This window comes from Aotus nancymaae, unplaced genomic scaffold (assembly GCF_030222135.1).
Source record: "Aotus nancymaae isolate 86718 unplaced genomic scaffold, 86718_ANA_hifiasm-v0.15.2.pri h1tg000049l, whole genome shotgun sequence".
Taxonomy (NCBI): domain Eukaryota; kingdom Metazoa; phylum Chordata; class Mammalia; order Primates; family Aotidae; genus Aotus; species Aotus nancymaae.
The window spans coordinates 2,051,044-2,065,859 of NW_026988463.1; the positions used below are offsets into that span (position 1 = coordinate 2,051,044).

Consider the following 14,816-nt stretch of genomic DNA (forward strand, 5'->3'; position numbering starts at 1 on the left):
TAGGCTGATCACCAGGTCAGTAGTTCGAGACCAGCCTGACCAACATGGTGAAACCCTGTCTCTACTAAAAATACAAAAATTAGCCAGGCATGGTGGAGAATCACTTGAACCCAGGAGGCGGAGGTTGCAGTGAGCCAAGATCACACTACTACACTGCAGCCTGGGCAACAACACGAGATTCCATCTCAAAAAGAAAAATGCAATGTTAATGCTATCTCAGATGTGATGATGATGAGGCTGTACAGGAGACAGCTTCTGAGCTCAGAAGGCACCTGGAGAAGGATTCTAGGCTGAAATACTAACACGTGTGTGACTTATTTTCAAATAATAAAAATAACAAAAAAATTTTGAAGCTGAGGGGGTAACATATACAAGTGAATATGGAAAAAGTTAGCAACTGGTAGAATCCAGGTGAAAGGGCCAGGGATACTCATTGTACTATGCTTTCAACTCTTCTTAGTTTTGACATTTTCAGAATAAAAATTAGTAGAGAAAGGTTCATCCTCACTTCAGTAAGCTCAAGGGGACAGAGCCAGACCTACCTTCTTCACCACTGTTTCCCCACTGCTAGCTGAATGCCAGGTCCTCATCCCACCTGCCCAGCAAACCACTGAACCACTGCTAATGTTTCTGTGGGAACCTCCCTCTACGCTTCTTCCTGGGTCTGAGGAAAGTGACACTGGGCATGCTGCTTTGCAACCAGGTCTTTTCAAGTATAAACATTTTCTAAACACCTGTCGGGAAAGTACAGTCGGCCTTCCCCATCCATAGGTTGACCCCACATGCATGGATTCAACCAACAGTGGATAGAAAATATTAGGAAAAAAAGAAATTGCATCCATACTGAACCTGTGCAGACTTTTTTTCTTGTCATTATTCCCGAAACAATATAGTACAGCAACTATTTACACAGCATTTACATTGCATTAGGCATTACATGCAATCTAGCAACGACAAAGTGCACAGGAGGGAGTGCATAGGTTATGTGCAAACGCTGCACCGCCTCAGAGGCAGGGACTTCAGCACCCTCTGATTCCGGTGTCTGGGAGAGGTCCTGGAACCCATTTCCACAGAGCCTGAGGGACAACAGACTCACCACAACGTTTCAACCTATCTCTGGCTGAGGAGAAATCAGGGTATTCTCAATTCTCTCCTATTTCAAAGCTGTGACAAATATTCTAGGAGCAAAATCTTTGCAGGCACCTTATTTTCCAAGCTTAAATTCCCAGAAGCTGAACTGTTGAATCAGTCTCTCTTTGAACACACAATGGGAACTGACTGCTGCCCCACCTCAGCAACAGCAGGCGCTATGTTCCCACCTGTACTGAGTTCCAGCTTCCGTTTATAAACTCAAAGTACTACCATTGCCGGGCGCGGTGGCTCACGCCTGTAATCCAAGCACTTTGGGAGGCCGAGGCGGGTGGATCACGAGGTCAAGAGATCGAGACCATCCTGGTCAACATGGTGAAACCCCGTCTCTATTAAAAATACAAAAAAATTAGCTGGGCATGGTGGCGCGTGCCTGTAATCCCAGCTACTCAGGAGGCTGAGGCACGAGAATTGCCTGAACCCGGGAGGCGGAGGTTGCGGTGAGCCGAGATCGCTCCATTGCACTCCAGCCTGGTAACAAGAGTGAAACTCCGTCCCAAAAAAAAAAAAAAAAAAAAGAGTACTACCATTTTCTCTGCAATGCACTCCAGCCTGGGCGACAAAGTAAGACTCCATCTCAACAACAACAACAACAAAAAGCAGGAGATTGGTCAGAAAAGCCTGTACAGCCACGAGTGTTTCCATGTAGGGAAATTTCTCCAGGCAAGGAGGAAAAGCCTGGTGAAGACAAGAACTGCTGAGAACAGGGCTGCAGGGAACATCCTGGACCCTCTGGGCCGTGAAAACTGGAAAGAGAGGCAGTGGCAGGGCACCCGAGACTAGACTCCCTCGGAGGAGGAATAAAGTGACAGGCCAGGAGAGGAGGGGGAGGTGAGGAGGGCTGGCGCCCTCCCTCAACGGAACAGGGGAAGCAGAAAGGACGGTGGCAATGGCCAGAGTAAGGAGAGTGCAGCATCGCGTGGCAGTGCGGAGTGCAGGCCACGCTCACGGAGCCCCGCTGGAGGGACAGCAACCGAGGCCGCAGCACTGAGGGCTGACTAACGCAGCAAGGGGAGAGAGTCACCACACCTAAGACTCAGGAGCAAGGTCCTGTGCCCTTTCCCACCCCCGGGGCTCCTGGAATCACCGAGGAAGAACTGAAAAGTGAGGGCCCCTTTCCCGCGTTTCACTGCAGGTCAACGCATGCCAGGAGCATTTCAGTGAGGCTTCAAGTCTTCCCTGCAAATCTCATCAGCCTTTTCTGAAGGCATTCAATGCACAGCTGTCACTTTGAGCTACAACGCCTTCCTACTGCAGTCAAATTAATTCCAACAGGTTGAAGAATGGGACTTTAACAATGAATTTATTGTAAAAACTAAGCCTGTAGCCAGATGAATCCTGACTGGCATACTGCTGAGGCACACAGCCTCTCCTCAGCCCTCTCCAGCATGGGAGGACCTGTCACTAGCTCCATAAACACGCAGGAGACGCGAACCGCCGGAACTAACATCCTTGGCCTCCAGACATACCTTCAAACCTCGTCTTTAAGTATTTCGATTCCCCGCAGGCTGCGAGCTGATTTGAAACACAGATTGGGCCAGTCCCCAGCACGGTGGCTGATACAGAGGACATCTGATCTTGTCTGTGGAATGAAGAAAGTCACTGGGCTGTCCCGCAACTACATGCCCACCTTCATCAGATGAAAACCACATACTTGTTTATTCTGCAGGGGGCCATGTGCTCAACAGTGAGCCGCTAATGTCAGGCTTGTCCATCTTCTTCATACTCAAGCTCTATAGTACTGTTCGCAATTCTGTGCGCCCTTGTATAATCCAACTCTTTAAACAGAAACCAGGCTGGGCATGGTGGCTCACGCCTCTAATCCCAGCACTTTGGGAGGCCGGGACGGGAGGATCCCTTGAGCCCAGAAATTTGAGACTAGCCCTGGCAACACAGCAAGACCTCCATCTCAATCAATCAATCAATAATATAGGTGGCTGCATACCTGTAATCCCAGCTACTCAGAAGGCTGAGGCACAAGAATCCCTTGAACCAGAAGACAGAGGTTGTAGTGAGCCAAAATAGTGCCATTGTACTCCAGCCTGCATGACACAGCAAGACTCTGCCTCAAATAAATAAATAGACAAACAAACAAACGGAAATCAGAATCAGGTGTTCTTATAAGGGATGTGAAGCTCAGAAATGTCAATCTTCTATAATGAATTGAGTATCTCTCTTAACACATTCAAAGAGACCTGGAATTTCTTGGAGTAAAAATTCCGGTTTAAATATCAGGAAAATTGTCTAGACTAAGAGAATGGAAACAGACTTTGTGCAACCAACATCAGGTACAGAAAATAGACCCCAACAATCATCATGAACCCAAACAGGCCTTTCTCCTCGCTAAGAGAAAAGAGAACACACATAACCCATTCCCCATCATTCTTTGAGAAAACGTGCCCTGCCTGTGATCTAACACCTAGAGACGGAACATACAACCTGTTCTCAATATTCAAATAATTTTTTAAAGGATCTGGTTTCACACTGAGCAAGTGAATAATGCAATTCTGTTACAGAAGAATGCATGGCTGAAAAAATCTGAGCAATATATGTCCAAAACTTGAAGTTTCCACGCCAGCACTTCCTCCCAGCACCCTGCCCTTTGAACATGCCTGCAAAACAACTGCGCTGTGCAGCCCAGCAACCACCTGTCATCGCACGGCAGGCACGGAGTGGCACGCACTGCCCTGGCCCTCGCACCTGCTCGGGGGGCTGTTTCTGTACCCAAGGTTCCTCTGCAGCCACAACCTGCCTCCCCACAGAACTGCAGCACCATGTGGCACCCTGTCTAAGTCCATTTCCACAGAAGATGCCTCTCGAGAAGGGGAAAGTGCCACGCTAATGCCCACTCTCTTCCAAACACATCCTCTCAGAAGGGACTGGCCACACTGTCCCCTCATTTCTACAGCACTTCCCAGTTCATCACCTGCTTGCCCGACTCCAACTCCCACCAGTGTCAATCAGCTGCCCTGGAGCACCTAAACCCTGGGTCAGGTGGCTCGGGGGATGAGGGCATACACTGAAAAGGAGAACACTCCCTGTTCCTCCCCAAAACCGTGCTGAAGGCAGTCTAGACGGCCAAGACCTGCCAAGAAGAGCTGCCCTTTTCAGGCCCCACATCTCTGCAGACTGTTGTTGGATCCTTCTCATAAAATACATCTCAGAAGAGCAGAACAAACCACTTCCCTCTTAGTACTGGGACCTCACCTTGCCAGCTCTGGACTCAGCTTGGACTGGCTGTTGGGGCATCACTGGGGACAGGAACACATCACACTATGCACCAGACCAGCCACATAAGAAGAACTCCCCAAAAGGAGGGAGAAAATTGAAAGCCACTTCTCTCCATGCTCTCTGCTTCTCCCCTCGCCTTCTCCTAAAGATGCAGCCACCTTTGCAAAAGACAGAACCACCCTAAGGAGTGCAGGAGGCCACTCTACCTAGTTCCCCAGTTCTACCTTCAGCAAAATTACGTTTCTTTTTTCCAAAGGGAGGATTCCAAGCCTCACCCATTCAGAGTACTGACCTCAAACAAGGCCGAATCATAGCCTCTGTCCAAACAGCTGCTTTCTGACAGCAGGAGGCTGAAACAGGCCCCAGGGTCACAGAGTTCAGCCATCTGCCCAAAAAAATATGTACAGTTCTTCCACATGAAGACACCCCTCCTGCCTCCAGCACGGCATGGTCAAGACATTCAGGCCCAACCCCCAGGAAGACATCCTGGACAGTGGCACTGGAGACTTTCTTACACAGAGTGCTGGGCTGAGCTGTCTGGCAGACCCTCCCTCGGGGGTTCCAAACGTGAGGGGCAGGGTGACCCTGGAGTCTCAACCCCTTATGAGGCAGGTACTTAACGTCTCCACAGCTCACCTTCTGCACCTGTAAAATGGGAACAACACCTACCTTGCAATGAGGTGTCAAAGTACCTAGGAAAGCGCCTAAGAAATGGCACTCACAACCTCTGCCCCACTTAGCATCAGACTGGGCCAGGCCACTGTCTGACTTTAGACGCGCACTGCTCCCCCTGCTGGCTGTCTACCGCACAGACACGGGCAAGTTTACTGGGAAGGGGGCTGGCTTCTCATACAGGGCCACCCTAAAGTCCAGACGCAAACCCACTTCAACCTGAAGGTCTATCTGTCCTCAGGTGAAAATCCAGGATTAGGGCTGCCTCTACCATTACGGACAGGAAACACGGCATATTCTCATATGTACACATCGGGGAATTCAGCTGACGGAGATGCAAAAGCCTCATTCCTGACATTTCCTCACATGGAAATCTATCTTGTATTCTATCATTCTTGCTCACTGGATTCAGTGATTTTGTGCAAAAAAACGCTGCCTAGGTGAAGAAAATTGCAGATATTAAATGTCCATCATGTGGAACTGCTAAGGCCATGAGAAAATGTGCTCAGGCCCAGCGCAGTGGCTCACACCTGTAATCCCAGCACTTTGGGAGGCCAAGGCAGGCAGATCACAAGGTCAGGATTTCCAGACCCGCCTGGCCAATATGGTGAAAACCTGTCTCTACTAAAAATACCAAAATTAGCTGGGGTTGGTGGCACGGGCCTGTAGTCCCAGCTACTCAGGAGTCTGAAGCAGAAGAATTGCTTGAACCGAGGGGGCATAGGTTGCAGTGAGCCGAAACTGAGCCATTGTACTCCAGCCTGGGGGACAGAGAGAGACTCCGTCTCAAAAAAAAAAAAAAAAAAAAAAAAAATTTGCTCTTTCCTCTTCCAATGGATGCCACCAAATACACACCCTGTTTTGAGACAGCGTCACTGGGTGCAAGTTAACCTCACAAACTTCACCATGACCGTACGCCCCAGCCTCAACTGAGCCTGACCAAGCAGCCTAATTCATATTTTTGCGTGTTAGCTGGGGCACTCCGGGGTACACATGTTGAAAGAGCCAAAGGCATTCCTTTCACCCTTCACCATTGTTCTCAACTGAACCGTTTTCCTTAACGCTTCGGATTACAACGTATCTCTACAAAATCCACGAGTGAGCTGCAGAAGGTTCAAGAGCCTCCTAAGTTAGAAAATTCAGTGTCAACTCTGCATTTTTCTCAGAAGAGGGCCTGTATCTTTCCTCAGATTCTCAAACTCACGACCCCCGCCCCCACAAAAAAGATCAAGAATGTCTATCAAAAAGCCGCAGCTGCCGGACGCAGTGGCTGACACCTGTAATTCTAGCACTTTGGGAGGCGGAGGAGGGTGGATCGTCTGAGTTAGGAGTTCGAGATCAGCCTGGCCAACATGGCGAAACCCCGACTCTACAAAAAAATACAAAAATGAGCCGGGAGTGGTGGCGTGTGCCTGAAATCCCAGCTACTTGGGAGGCTGAGTAAGGAGAATCGTTTGAACCAGGGAGGCCGAGGTTGCAGTGACCCGAGATCAGAGCACTGCACTCCAGCCTGCGCGAGGGGAGTGAGACTCCATCTCAACAACAACAACAAAATAGCAGGGCGTGGTAGCGCAATCTTGTAATCCCAGCTATTCAGGAGGCTGAGGCAGAACTGCTTGAACCCGAGAGGCAGAGTATGCGCTGAGAGTCGAGATCGCGCCATTGCACTACAGCCTGGGCAACAAGAGCAAACCTATGTCTAAAAAAAAAAAAAGTCGCATCCTAGAAGATAAGGGATCAAGTAAATTTCTTGGGTTTTCCTTCATTTAAAATATTTGCCTTTCAAATCAAGCTTTGCAAGCTATGCAAACGTTCTTCCATCAGCCACTACACATCGCATACAAGGCATAAATTCTTAAACCATCGTCCCCAGACTCTAGAACTTAGCATACGGAAAAACATAAAAACATCAGAGATACTTTTAGCAACAGAGAGAAAATACAGAAACACCAGCGATACTTTCAGCAAAACATTTCACCCAACAAGTGGTTTGTTTTGGCCCTTCCCCTAAAATCCCTCCTACCTGTCAAGCTCACTTCCCCTGGGTGATCCTGAACACTCGGGCTCCCAGGGGCTTCCCACAACGCTGAGCACAGCCACGGGCAGGAAAAGCACCCAAATGCCCCTTGGCCGAACCGTGAAAGGAGAGTTTACCCCACCAACCTCATCAAGAATTTGGAAACGGAGGCCCAGGCGCATCAGGTGCTTTGAGCAAGAACTCACACCTTCTGCTTCTCTCGCAAGTGGAGGCGCCCGGGACCCCGATCCAGGTGGAGGCCGAAGGCGTTTCTTCTAACGACAGAACCGAAAAGTAACCCCGGAGGTTCGACTCCAGGCTGCACCGAGCCGAAAACAAACTTTCCAGGCACTTCCACCCCGCCGGGCCGGGTGACACCTCCCGGCCTCCCCCGCCCTCCGCGCGTCTGTCAGCGCCCCCGGCCAGGCCCGCGCCCGCCGCAACCCAGGCCCGGGCTTCTCGCCGCAGCCAAGTAGCGCCCTCGGCCGGCGCCCGCCATCCTTGGTCCGGCCGCTCGGCCGCAGGTGAGGCGCCGCCCGGCCCTCGGGACCCCGGGCCGCCCCGCCTCGCCGGACCCGGGTGGCCGCCGCAGCCGGCGGGGTAAGGGGCCGGCGCGCCTAGCCCGCCGCCGCGCGCTCACCAGCTGGCTGGTGGTCCTGGCCATGGGCCCCGCGTCGGCGCGGGCGCCTCCCCCGCAGCGCTACGCGGCTCGGCGCCTCCTCAGCGTCCTCCTCCCCGCAGCGGAGCCCCAGCAATGGCCGCCCTCATCCTGCGCCCGCCGCCCCCAGCACCGCCCCGCCCCCGCGCGACGCCGGGCAGGACTTCCGCCGCGCCGCCGCCGCCGTCGCCCGCGCTGATTGGCCGCGCCCACCGTCGCTCCGCAGCAGCCCGAGTGGGCCCCGCCTCCTCCCTGAGCTGCATTTCCGGGTTGGGGCCTGGCGGGCGGGAGAGGGCCGGCCCCGCCTGGGGCGGGGGACCTCGCGCGAGCCAATCCCAAAGCTCGCGGGGCGGGGCGGCGAGCTGTCATTCCGGGCTCCCAGACCGGGAAACTGAGGCTCAGAGGGGACCGGGCTCCGGCCAAGGTCACGCCCGAGGTTGCGGCGCGGCTGGGCTCGAACCTGGGGCTCCGACTCCGGAACCAGCTCTGCGTAAACGCGGAGGCGCAACTTTACTGGTTTCACAACAAGCCTTCACGGCTATAAAGTCACATTCATACGACAGAAAACGAGCCCATCTTACCACTGTCGATAGTCCCGGAGGCAACTTCAGAACTACTGTCCTTCCCTATAAATGATTTTTGTGGCGGTTTTTTCCTTTGTAGTTGTTAATGTCGATGATGGATTGTTTGTGTTTTGTGTGTTTTGGTTTTTTGTTTTTGAGACCAAGTCTCGCTCTCTGGCCCAGGCTGGGATGCAGTGGCTGGATCTCTGCTCACTGCGACCTCCGCCTCCTGGGTTCAAGCAATTCTCCTGCCTCAGCCACCTGAGTACCTGGGACTACAGGCATGTGCCCCCAAGCTCCACTAAATGTATTTTTTGTAGAGACAGGGTTTCACCATGTTGGCCAGGCTGGTCTCGAACTCAAGTGATCTGCCTGCCTCAGCCTCCCAAAGTGTTGGGATTACAGCGTTAGCCTCCACGCCCAGTTCAACTGGGTTAACTTTTGTTGTTGTTTTTGATGCAGTCTTGCTCTGGAGTCAGTGGCCCAATCTCACTGCAACCTGCACCTCCCAGTTCAAGCAATTCTCCTGCCTCGGCCTCCCAAGTAGCTGGGATTACAGGTGCCAGCCACCATGCCTTGCTAATTTTTTTGTATTTTTAATAGGAAACCATATTGGCCAGGCTGGTCTCGAACTCCTGACCTTGTGATCCACCCGCCTCGGCCTCCCAAAGTGCTAGGATTACAGGCGTGAGCCAGTGCACTCAGCCAACTTTATTTTTTTTTATACCAACACATGGCCATGCAGTTCTTAAGTAATGCACAGAGAAAAGGGAAGCAGTGAAGGAAAAACAACTTGAGGAACTAGTACACGGTGAACTCTAGAACACGGAGCCCAGGGTAGAGGAGCTTCAGGGGCAGGGGCCGAGGGTGAGAGGAGGCTGTTCCATGAAGAAAGCAGCTAAGCAGGCACCAGGGGGCAGGGGAGAGAGGGAGAGCTGAAGGTCAAGGAAGAAAGGACAGTTATCAGTTGTCCTGGGGGCCCAATGGCAGCCAGAATGCTTGGCCAAGCCCAAGGCAAACCAGACCAGGTAGCCCCTTTGCCCTCTGGAGACATACAGAAACCTCCCCATGGGTCAGGTCCAGCTGCCCCTCCCAGGACACCGCACAGGGAACAGATGTCTCACCTGGTCCAGCACATTTCTCCAGCACCCAGGCTGGAGGAAGGAGACTGATCCCCTCTTTATCTTACCTTTCCTGCTCAGAACCTCTGTCCATGGCCCATGGATGATCTCAGGCCAAGAAGGCCGTAACTTGGCCTGACATTGTAAGGTCACAGTCCATCCCGGGAGGGGCAAAAAGATGACCAGAACCATCTCCAGAGGGGCTGGAAGGCTGTGTGTGTGGCCCTGTGCTGCGTCTACATGTTCCTCACTCATTTCTACAACCCTTATGGCACAAGGGAGGAAACAGGGGTGCAGAGGCCAAGGAACTTGCCCAAGGCCCTGCAGCTGGTGTATTAGCTATCTACTGCTGTGTAACAAACTGTCCCAAAACTTAAGATGTGTAAAACAAGGCTGGGCACGGTGGCTCTCACATCTGTAATCCCAGCACTTTGGCAGGCCGAGGTGGGCAGATCACGAAGTCAAGAGATCAATACCATCCTGGCCAACATGGTGAAACCCCATCTCTACTAAAAATACAAAAATTAGCTGGGCGTGGTGGTGCACACCTGTAGTCCCACCTACTCGGGAGGCTGAGGCAGGAGAATTGCTTGAACCCGGGAGATGGAGGTTGCAGTGAGCCGAGATCACACCACTGCACTCCAGCCTGGCACCTGGCAAGACTCTGTCTCAAAAAACAAAAAAAACACCATGTTTGGCTCATGGTTCCTGCAGGTCTGGAATCCAGGAGAGGCTGGGCTGGGTGGTCTGGCTTGGGCTCTCTCGTGAAATTGCCATCCAGATGCAGCCAGGGCTGAGCCATCTAAAGGCTAGAGGAGGGCCAAAGGATGCACTTCCTAAAAGGTTCATTCCCATGTTCCCACAGCTGCGGGTTGGAGGCCACAGTCCCTCACCACACAGGCCTCTTCACAGGGGTGTGTGTTTTCAAGCCCTAGCAGCTGGCTTTCCCCAGAGCAAGTGGCCCAAGAGAAACAGAACACATACAAGAGAGAAGTCACCGTGTCGTTAATGACCAAACCTCAGAAGTGACACATTACCACTTCAACGCATCTACTGGTCACACAGAACAACCCTGGTAGAAAGTGAAAGGGCATGCTTTGGGAGGTTGAGGCAGGAGCATTGCTTGAGGCCAGGTGTTTGAGACCAGCCAGGACAACAAATTGATACCCTGTCTCTAACAAAAAATCATTTACATAAAAATTTTTAAAAAGTGAAATGGTGTAATCCCAGCCCTTTGGGAGGCCGAGGTGGGCGGATCACAAGGTCAGGAGTTTGAGGTCAGCCTGGCCAACATATGTTGAAACCGCGTCTCTACTGAAAATACAAAAATTAGCTGGGCATGGTGGCATGTACCTCTCATCCCAGCTAGTTGGGAGGCTGAGGCAGAAGATTCACTTGAACCTGGGAGGTAGAGCTTGCAGTGAGCTGAGATCGCACCACTGCACTCCAGCCTGGGCAACAGAGCGAGATTTCGTTTCAAAAAAAAAAGTGAAAAAGGACTACACTTGGGAGGCTGAGGCGGGTGGATCATGAGGTCAAGAGATCGAGACCATCCTGGTCAACATGGTGAAACCCCGTCTCTACTAAAAATACAAAAAATTAGCTGGACATGGTGGCGCGTGCCTGTAATCCCAGCTACTCGGGAGGCTGAGGCAGGAGAATTGCCTGAACCCAGGAGGCGGAGGTTGCGGTGAGCCGAGATCGCGCCATTGCACTCCAGCCTGGGTAACAAGAGTGAAACTCCATCTCAAAAAAAAAAAAAAAGCACTACACAAGGGTATGAAATCCAGGAGGGGCCATTCCTGGAGGTCTCCTTCAAGCTAGTTGAGGACAGAGCCAGGATTCCAATCTCAGAGACAGAAGCAAGAAGCACAGGCCCAACCCGGACCCCTGGAGGTGTGCACGCCACAAGGCCCTGCGTTACAAAGCCAGGGAAGGAAGGACTCTCCCAGCAAGGATCCCAAACTGGCATGCATTTCTAGACTGACCCTGCAGATAGTCAGCAGCATCTTTAAAGGGGACTAGAGGAGGGGAAATGGGAGGCAGGGAGATCAGGTAACAGAAAATGAGGCTTGGCCGGGCACAGTAGCTCACGCCTGTAATCCCAGCACTTTGGGAGGCTGAGGCAGGCGGATCACTAGGTCAGGAGTTTGACACCAGCATGACCAACATGGTGAAACCCCGTCACTTTAAAAAAAAAAAAGAGAGAGAGAGAGGGAGAAAAGGAGGCTCTCAAAAGACAACAGCATTGGCTGGGCATGATGGCTCATACGTGTAATCCCAGTACTTTGGGAGAGTGAGGCAGGCAGAACACTTGAGGTCAAGAGTTTGAAACCAGTCTGGCCAGCATGGTGAAACCCCATCACTACTAAAAATACAAAAATTAGCCGGGCATGGTGGTGCATGCCTGTAATCCCAGCTGCTCAGGAGGCCAAAGCATGAGAATCACTTGAACCCAGGGAGGCGGTGGTTGCAGTGAGCTGAGATCGTGCCACTGCACTCCAGCCTGGGTGACCAAAGGAGACTATCTCAAAAAAAAAAAAAAAAAAAAGACAACAGCATGGTTCCCGGCTGCATCTGGCCCACAAGACTCTGGTCACATGTCTGAGGCTCCCAATATACATTTGCTGGGCTGCAGATGCATGGATGAATGAAAGATGACAAAGTCATTCAGTGCTTTCCAACCCTCTAGGGTAAATATCCTCCCGTGTAAGCCAGGAGGCCAGGAATTTGAGACCAGCCTGACCAACATGGTGAAACCCCATCTCTACTAAAAAATATAAAAATCAGACAGGCACAGTGGCATGTGCCTGTAATCCCAGTTATCTGGAGGCTGAGGCTGGAGAATTGCTTGAACCAGGGAGGCAGAGGCTGCAGTGAGCTGAGATGCCACCACTGCACTCAAGCCTGGGTGACAGAGCGACTCCGTCTCAAAAAAAAACCAAAAAACAATAAAAGGCTGGGTCTGGTGGCTCATGCCTGTAATCCCAGCACTTGAGGAGGCTGAGGCAGATAGATCACTTGAAGTCAGGAGTTCAAGACCAGCCTGGCCAGCATGGTGAAACCCCATCTGTACTAAAAATACAAAACCAATTACCCAGGCATGGTGGCAGGCCTCCAGCTACTCAGGAGGCTAAGGCAGGAGAATCGCTTGAACCCAGGAGACAGAAGTTGCAGTGAGCAGAGATTGTGCCACTGCACTCCACCTGCACAACACAGTGAGAGGCTCGGGTGGATCACGAGGAGACCACATCCTGGTCTATATGGTGAAACCCCGTCTGTACTAAAAATACAAAAAATTAGCTGGGCGTGGTGACGCATGCCTGTAATCCCAGCTACTCAGGAGGCTGAGGCAGGAGAATTGCCTGAACCCAGGAGGCGGAGGTTGCGGTGAGCCGAGATCGCGCCATTGCACTCCAGCCTGGGTAACAAGAACGAAACTCTGTCTCAAAAAAAAAAAAAAAAACAAAAACCCAGAAAACAAAAAGAACCCTCACCAAACTGCAAAGTAATAGCAAAAGTGCAATCCCATTTAGAAAAAAACGTATGTGGCCAGGTGCGGTGGCTCACGCTTGTAATCTCAACACTTTGGGAGGCTGAGGTGGCTGGATCACAAGGTCAGGAGTTCAAAACCAGCCTGGCCAGTATGATGAAACTCCGTCTCTACTAAAAATATAAAAAACCAGCTGAGCGTGATGGCAGGAGCCTATAGTTCCAGCTACTCGGAAGGCTGAGGCAGGAGAATCGCTTGAACTCCGGAGTCGGAGGTTGCAGTGAGCCAATACTGTGCCACAGCATTCCAGCCTGGGCAACACAGCGAGACTCTAAGGAAAAAAAAAAAAGAAAAGAAAAGAAAAGAAAAAGAAAAAATATATGTTACATAAATGTGGTAAAAGGCACAGGGCCAGGCTGGAAGGGAGCACGCTCTGGAGTTGTTCGAGGGCTCCAGGAACGGAAAAGCAGGGCTGAGGAGGTGCTCTTCCTCCACGCTTCTGGTGCCAATATCCCCTGCCGTGCCCACCCCGGGTCTCCGGCCAGGGCTCAAAACCAACTCTTGAGTTTCAGAAGCTCCCAACCAGATTGCTTCTAGAGTGCTGGCCCACCCCTTCCCTCCACTTCCCAATGGCAGTGAGGGCGGGACGAGGCGAGGTGCGGAGGTGCGGGACCGGCGCCAAGTTGGGGTGTAGTGGGATCCACCTGTGCGTGATTGGTACGAGAAGGGAAAGCTGAGGCCCGGTGGGGTCTGCAGGGATGTGGGGGACCCGACCGGGAGAGCTGGGACTGGACGAGCGCAGAGGGTTAGACGAGGCGGGGTCCGCAGAGGTGAGGGCGCGCGGCGGGGAGAACCGGGATCCGCAGGGTTGTGGGGGCTACGGCGGGGTGGGTTGGGGCAAGGTGGAGTCTGCGGGGATGTGGGGGGCGCGCTGGGGTACGGAGTCTGCAGGAGTGTGGGGGGTACAGTGGTGAGCGTTCGGGCGCGGAGGAGTCCGCAGGGGTGTGGGGGGGCGCAGCAAGGAGCGTTGGGGCGAGGCGGGGCTCCACAGGGTTGGCGGGGAGCTCTGGGGCGAGACGGGTCCGTAGGCGTGTGGGGACGTGGCGGAGAGCGTTGGAGCGAGGCGGGGTCCCCAGGGGTGGATGCGGGTGACGCGGCGGGGAGGGTTGGGGCGAGGTGGGGTCCGCAGAGGTGTGGGGGGCGCGGCGGGGAGGGTTGGAGCGAGGCGGGGTCCGCAGGGGTGTGAGGGGTGCGGCAGGGAGGGTTGGAGCCAGGCGGGGTCCGCAGGGGTGTGAGGGGCGCGGCGGGGAGGGTTGGAGCAAGGAAGGATCCGCAGGAGTGTGAGGGGTGCGGAGAGGCCGCGTTGGTTCCCCAGCTTCCCCGCCTGTCGGGACCGCACAGCCCCAGCTCTGTGCCCGGGGCCGCGCGGGTTAACTGGAGAGGACGACGTGCGCCCCTATTGCTCAGCCGCGACGCGTGCCTTCCCTGCGGCGATCCTAATTGGCCCGACAGAGTCCCGCGCCCAGAAGCCCCTCCCGCAGTAGGCGTGGCCGCCCTCGCCGCGTCGCTCCCAGACTCGCGGGTCCGCGTGGACTCATCGCCTGGGCTGCAAGTCTGGGCGGGGCGGGGCCGGATTGGTGGAGAGCTTCCCGGCTGGCTGACTGCGCGCCCACGCCCCAAATGCGGTCTCTCGGAGCCCACGAGGTGCAGAGGCTCGCACTGCGAAAGGGACCTGGCTGGGGTCCCTCGGCGCTCGGTCCCGAACCGAAGGCTCAGCCCGGCCTCCCGCGGTGTGTCCAATCGTAGGCGCCAGGTCTCATCTCCCGTTCACACAGGACGAAACGGGCCACACCCCGCCAGGTGGCTCAGAGCAGGCACCTCCAACTCCATCCCTCCCTACATGCCTGACCCC

The 14,816-nt window shown here is 53.5% G+C and overlaps 1 protein-coding gene across 2 annotated transcripts in view; it reads right to left on the reverse strand.

The window, feature by feature from the left end:
* Positions 1 to 7,749, reverse strand: part of PDPK1 (3-phosphoinositide dependent protein kinase 1) — a 78,991-nt gene extending 71,242 nt beyond the window's left edge. For both annotated transcript variants that reach the window (XM_064362330.1, XM_064362329.1), the window contains exon 1: positions 7,710 to 7,749. In XM_064362330.1, the coding sequence (XP_064218400.1) occupies positions 7,710 to 7,733 (24 nt within the window). In that variant the 5' untranslated portion in view covers positions 7,734 to 7,749. The remainder of the gene's footprint in view (positions 1 to 7,709) is intronic.
* Between the last annotated feature and the right edge of the window lie 7,067 nt (positions 7,750 to 14,816).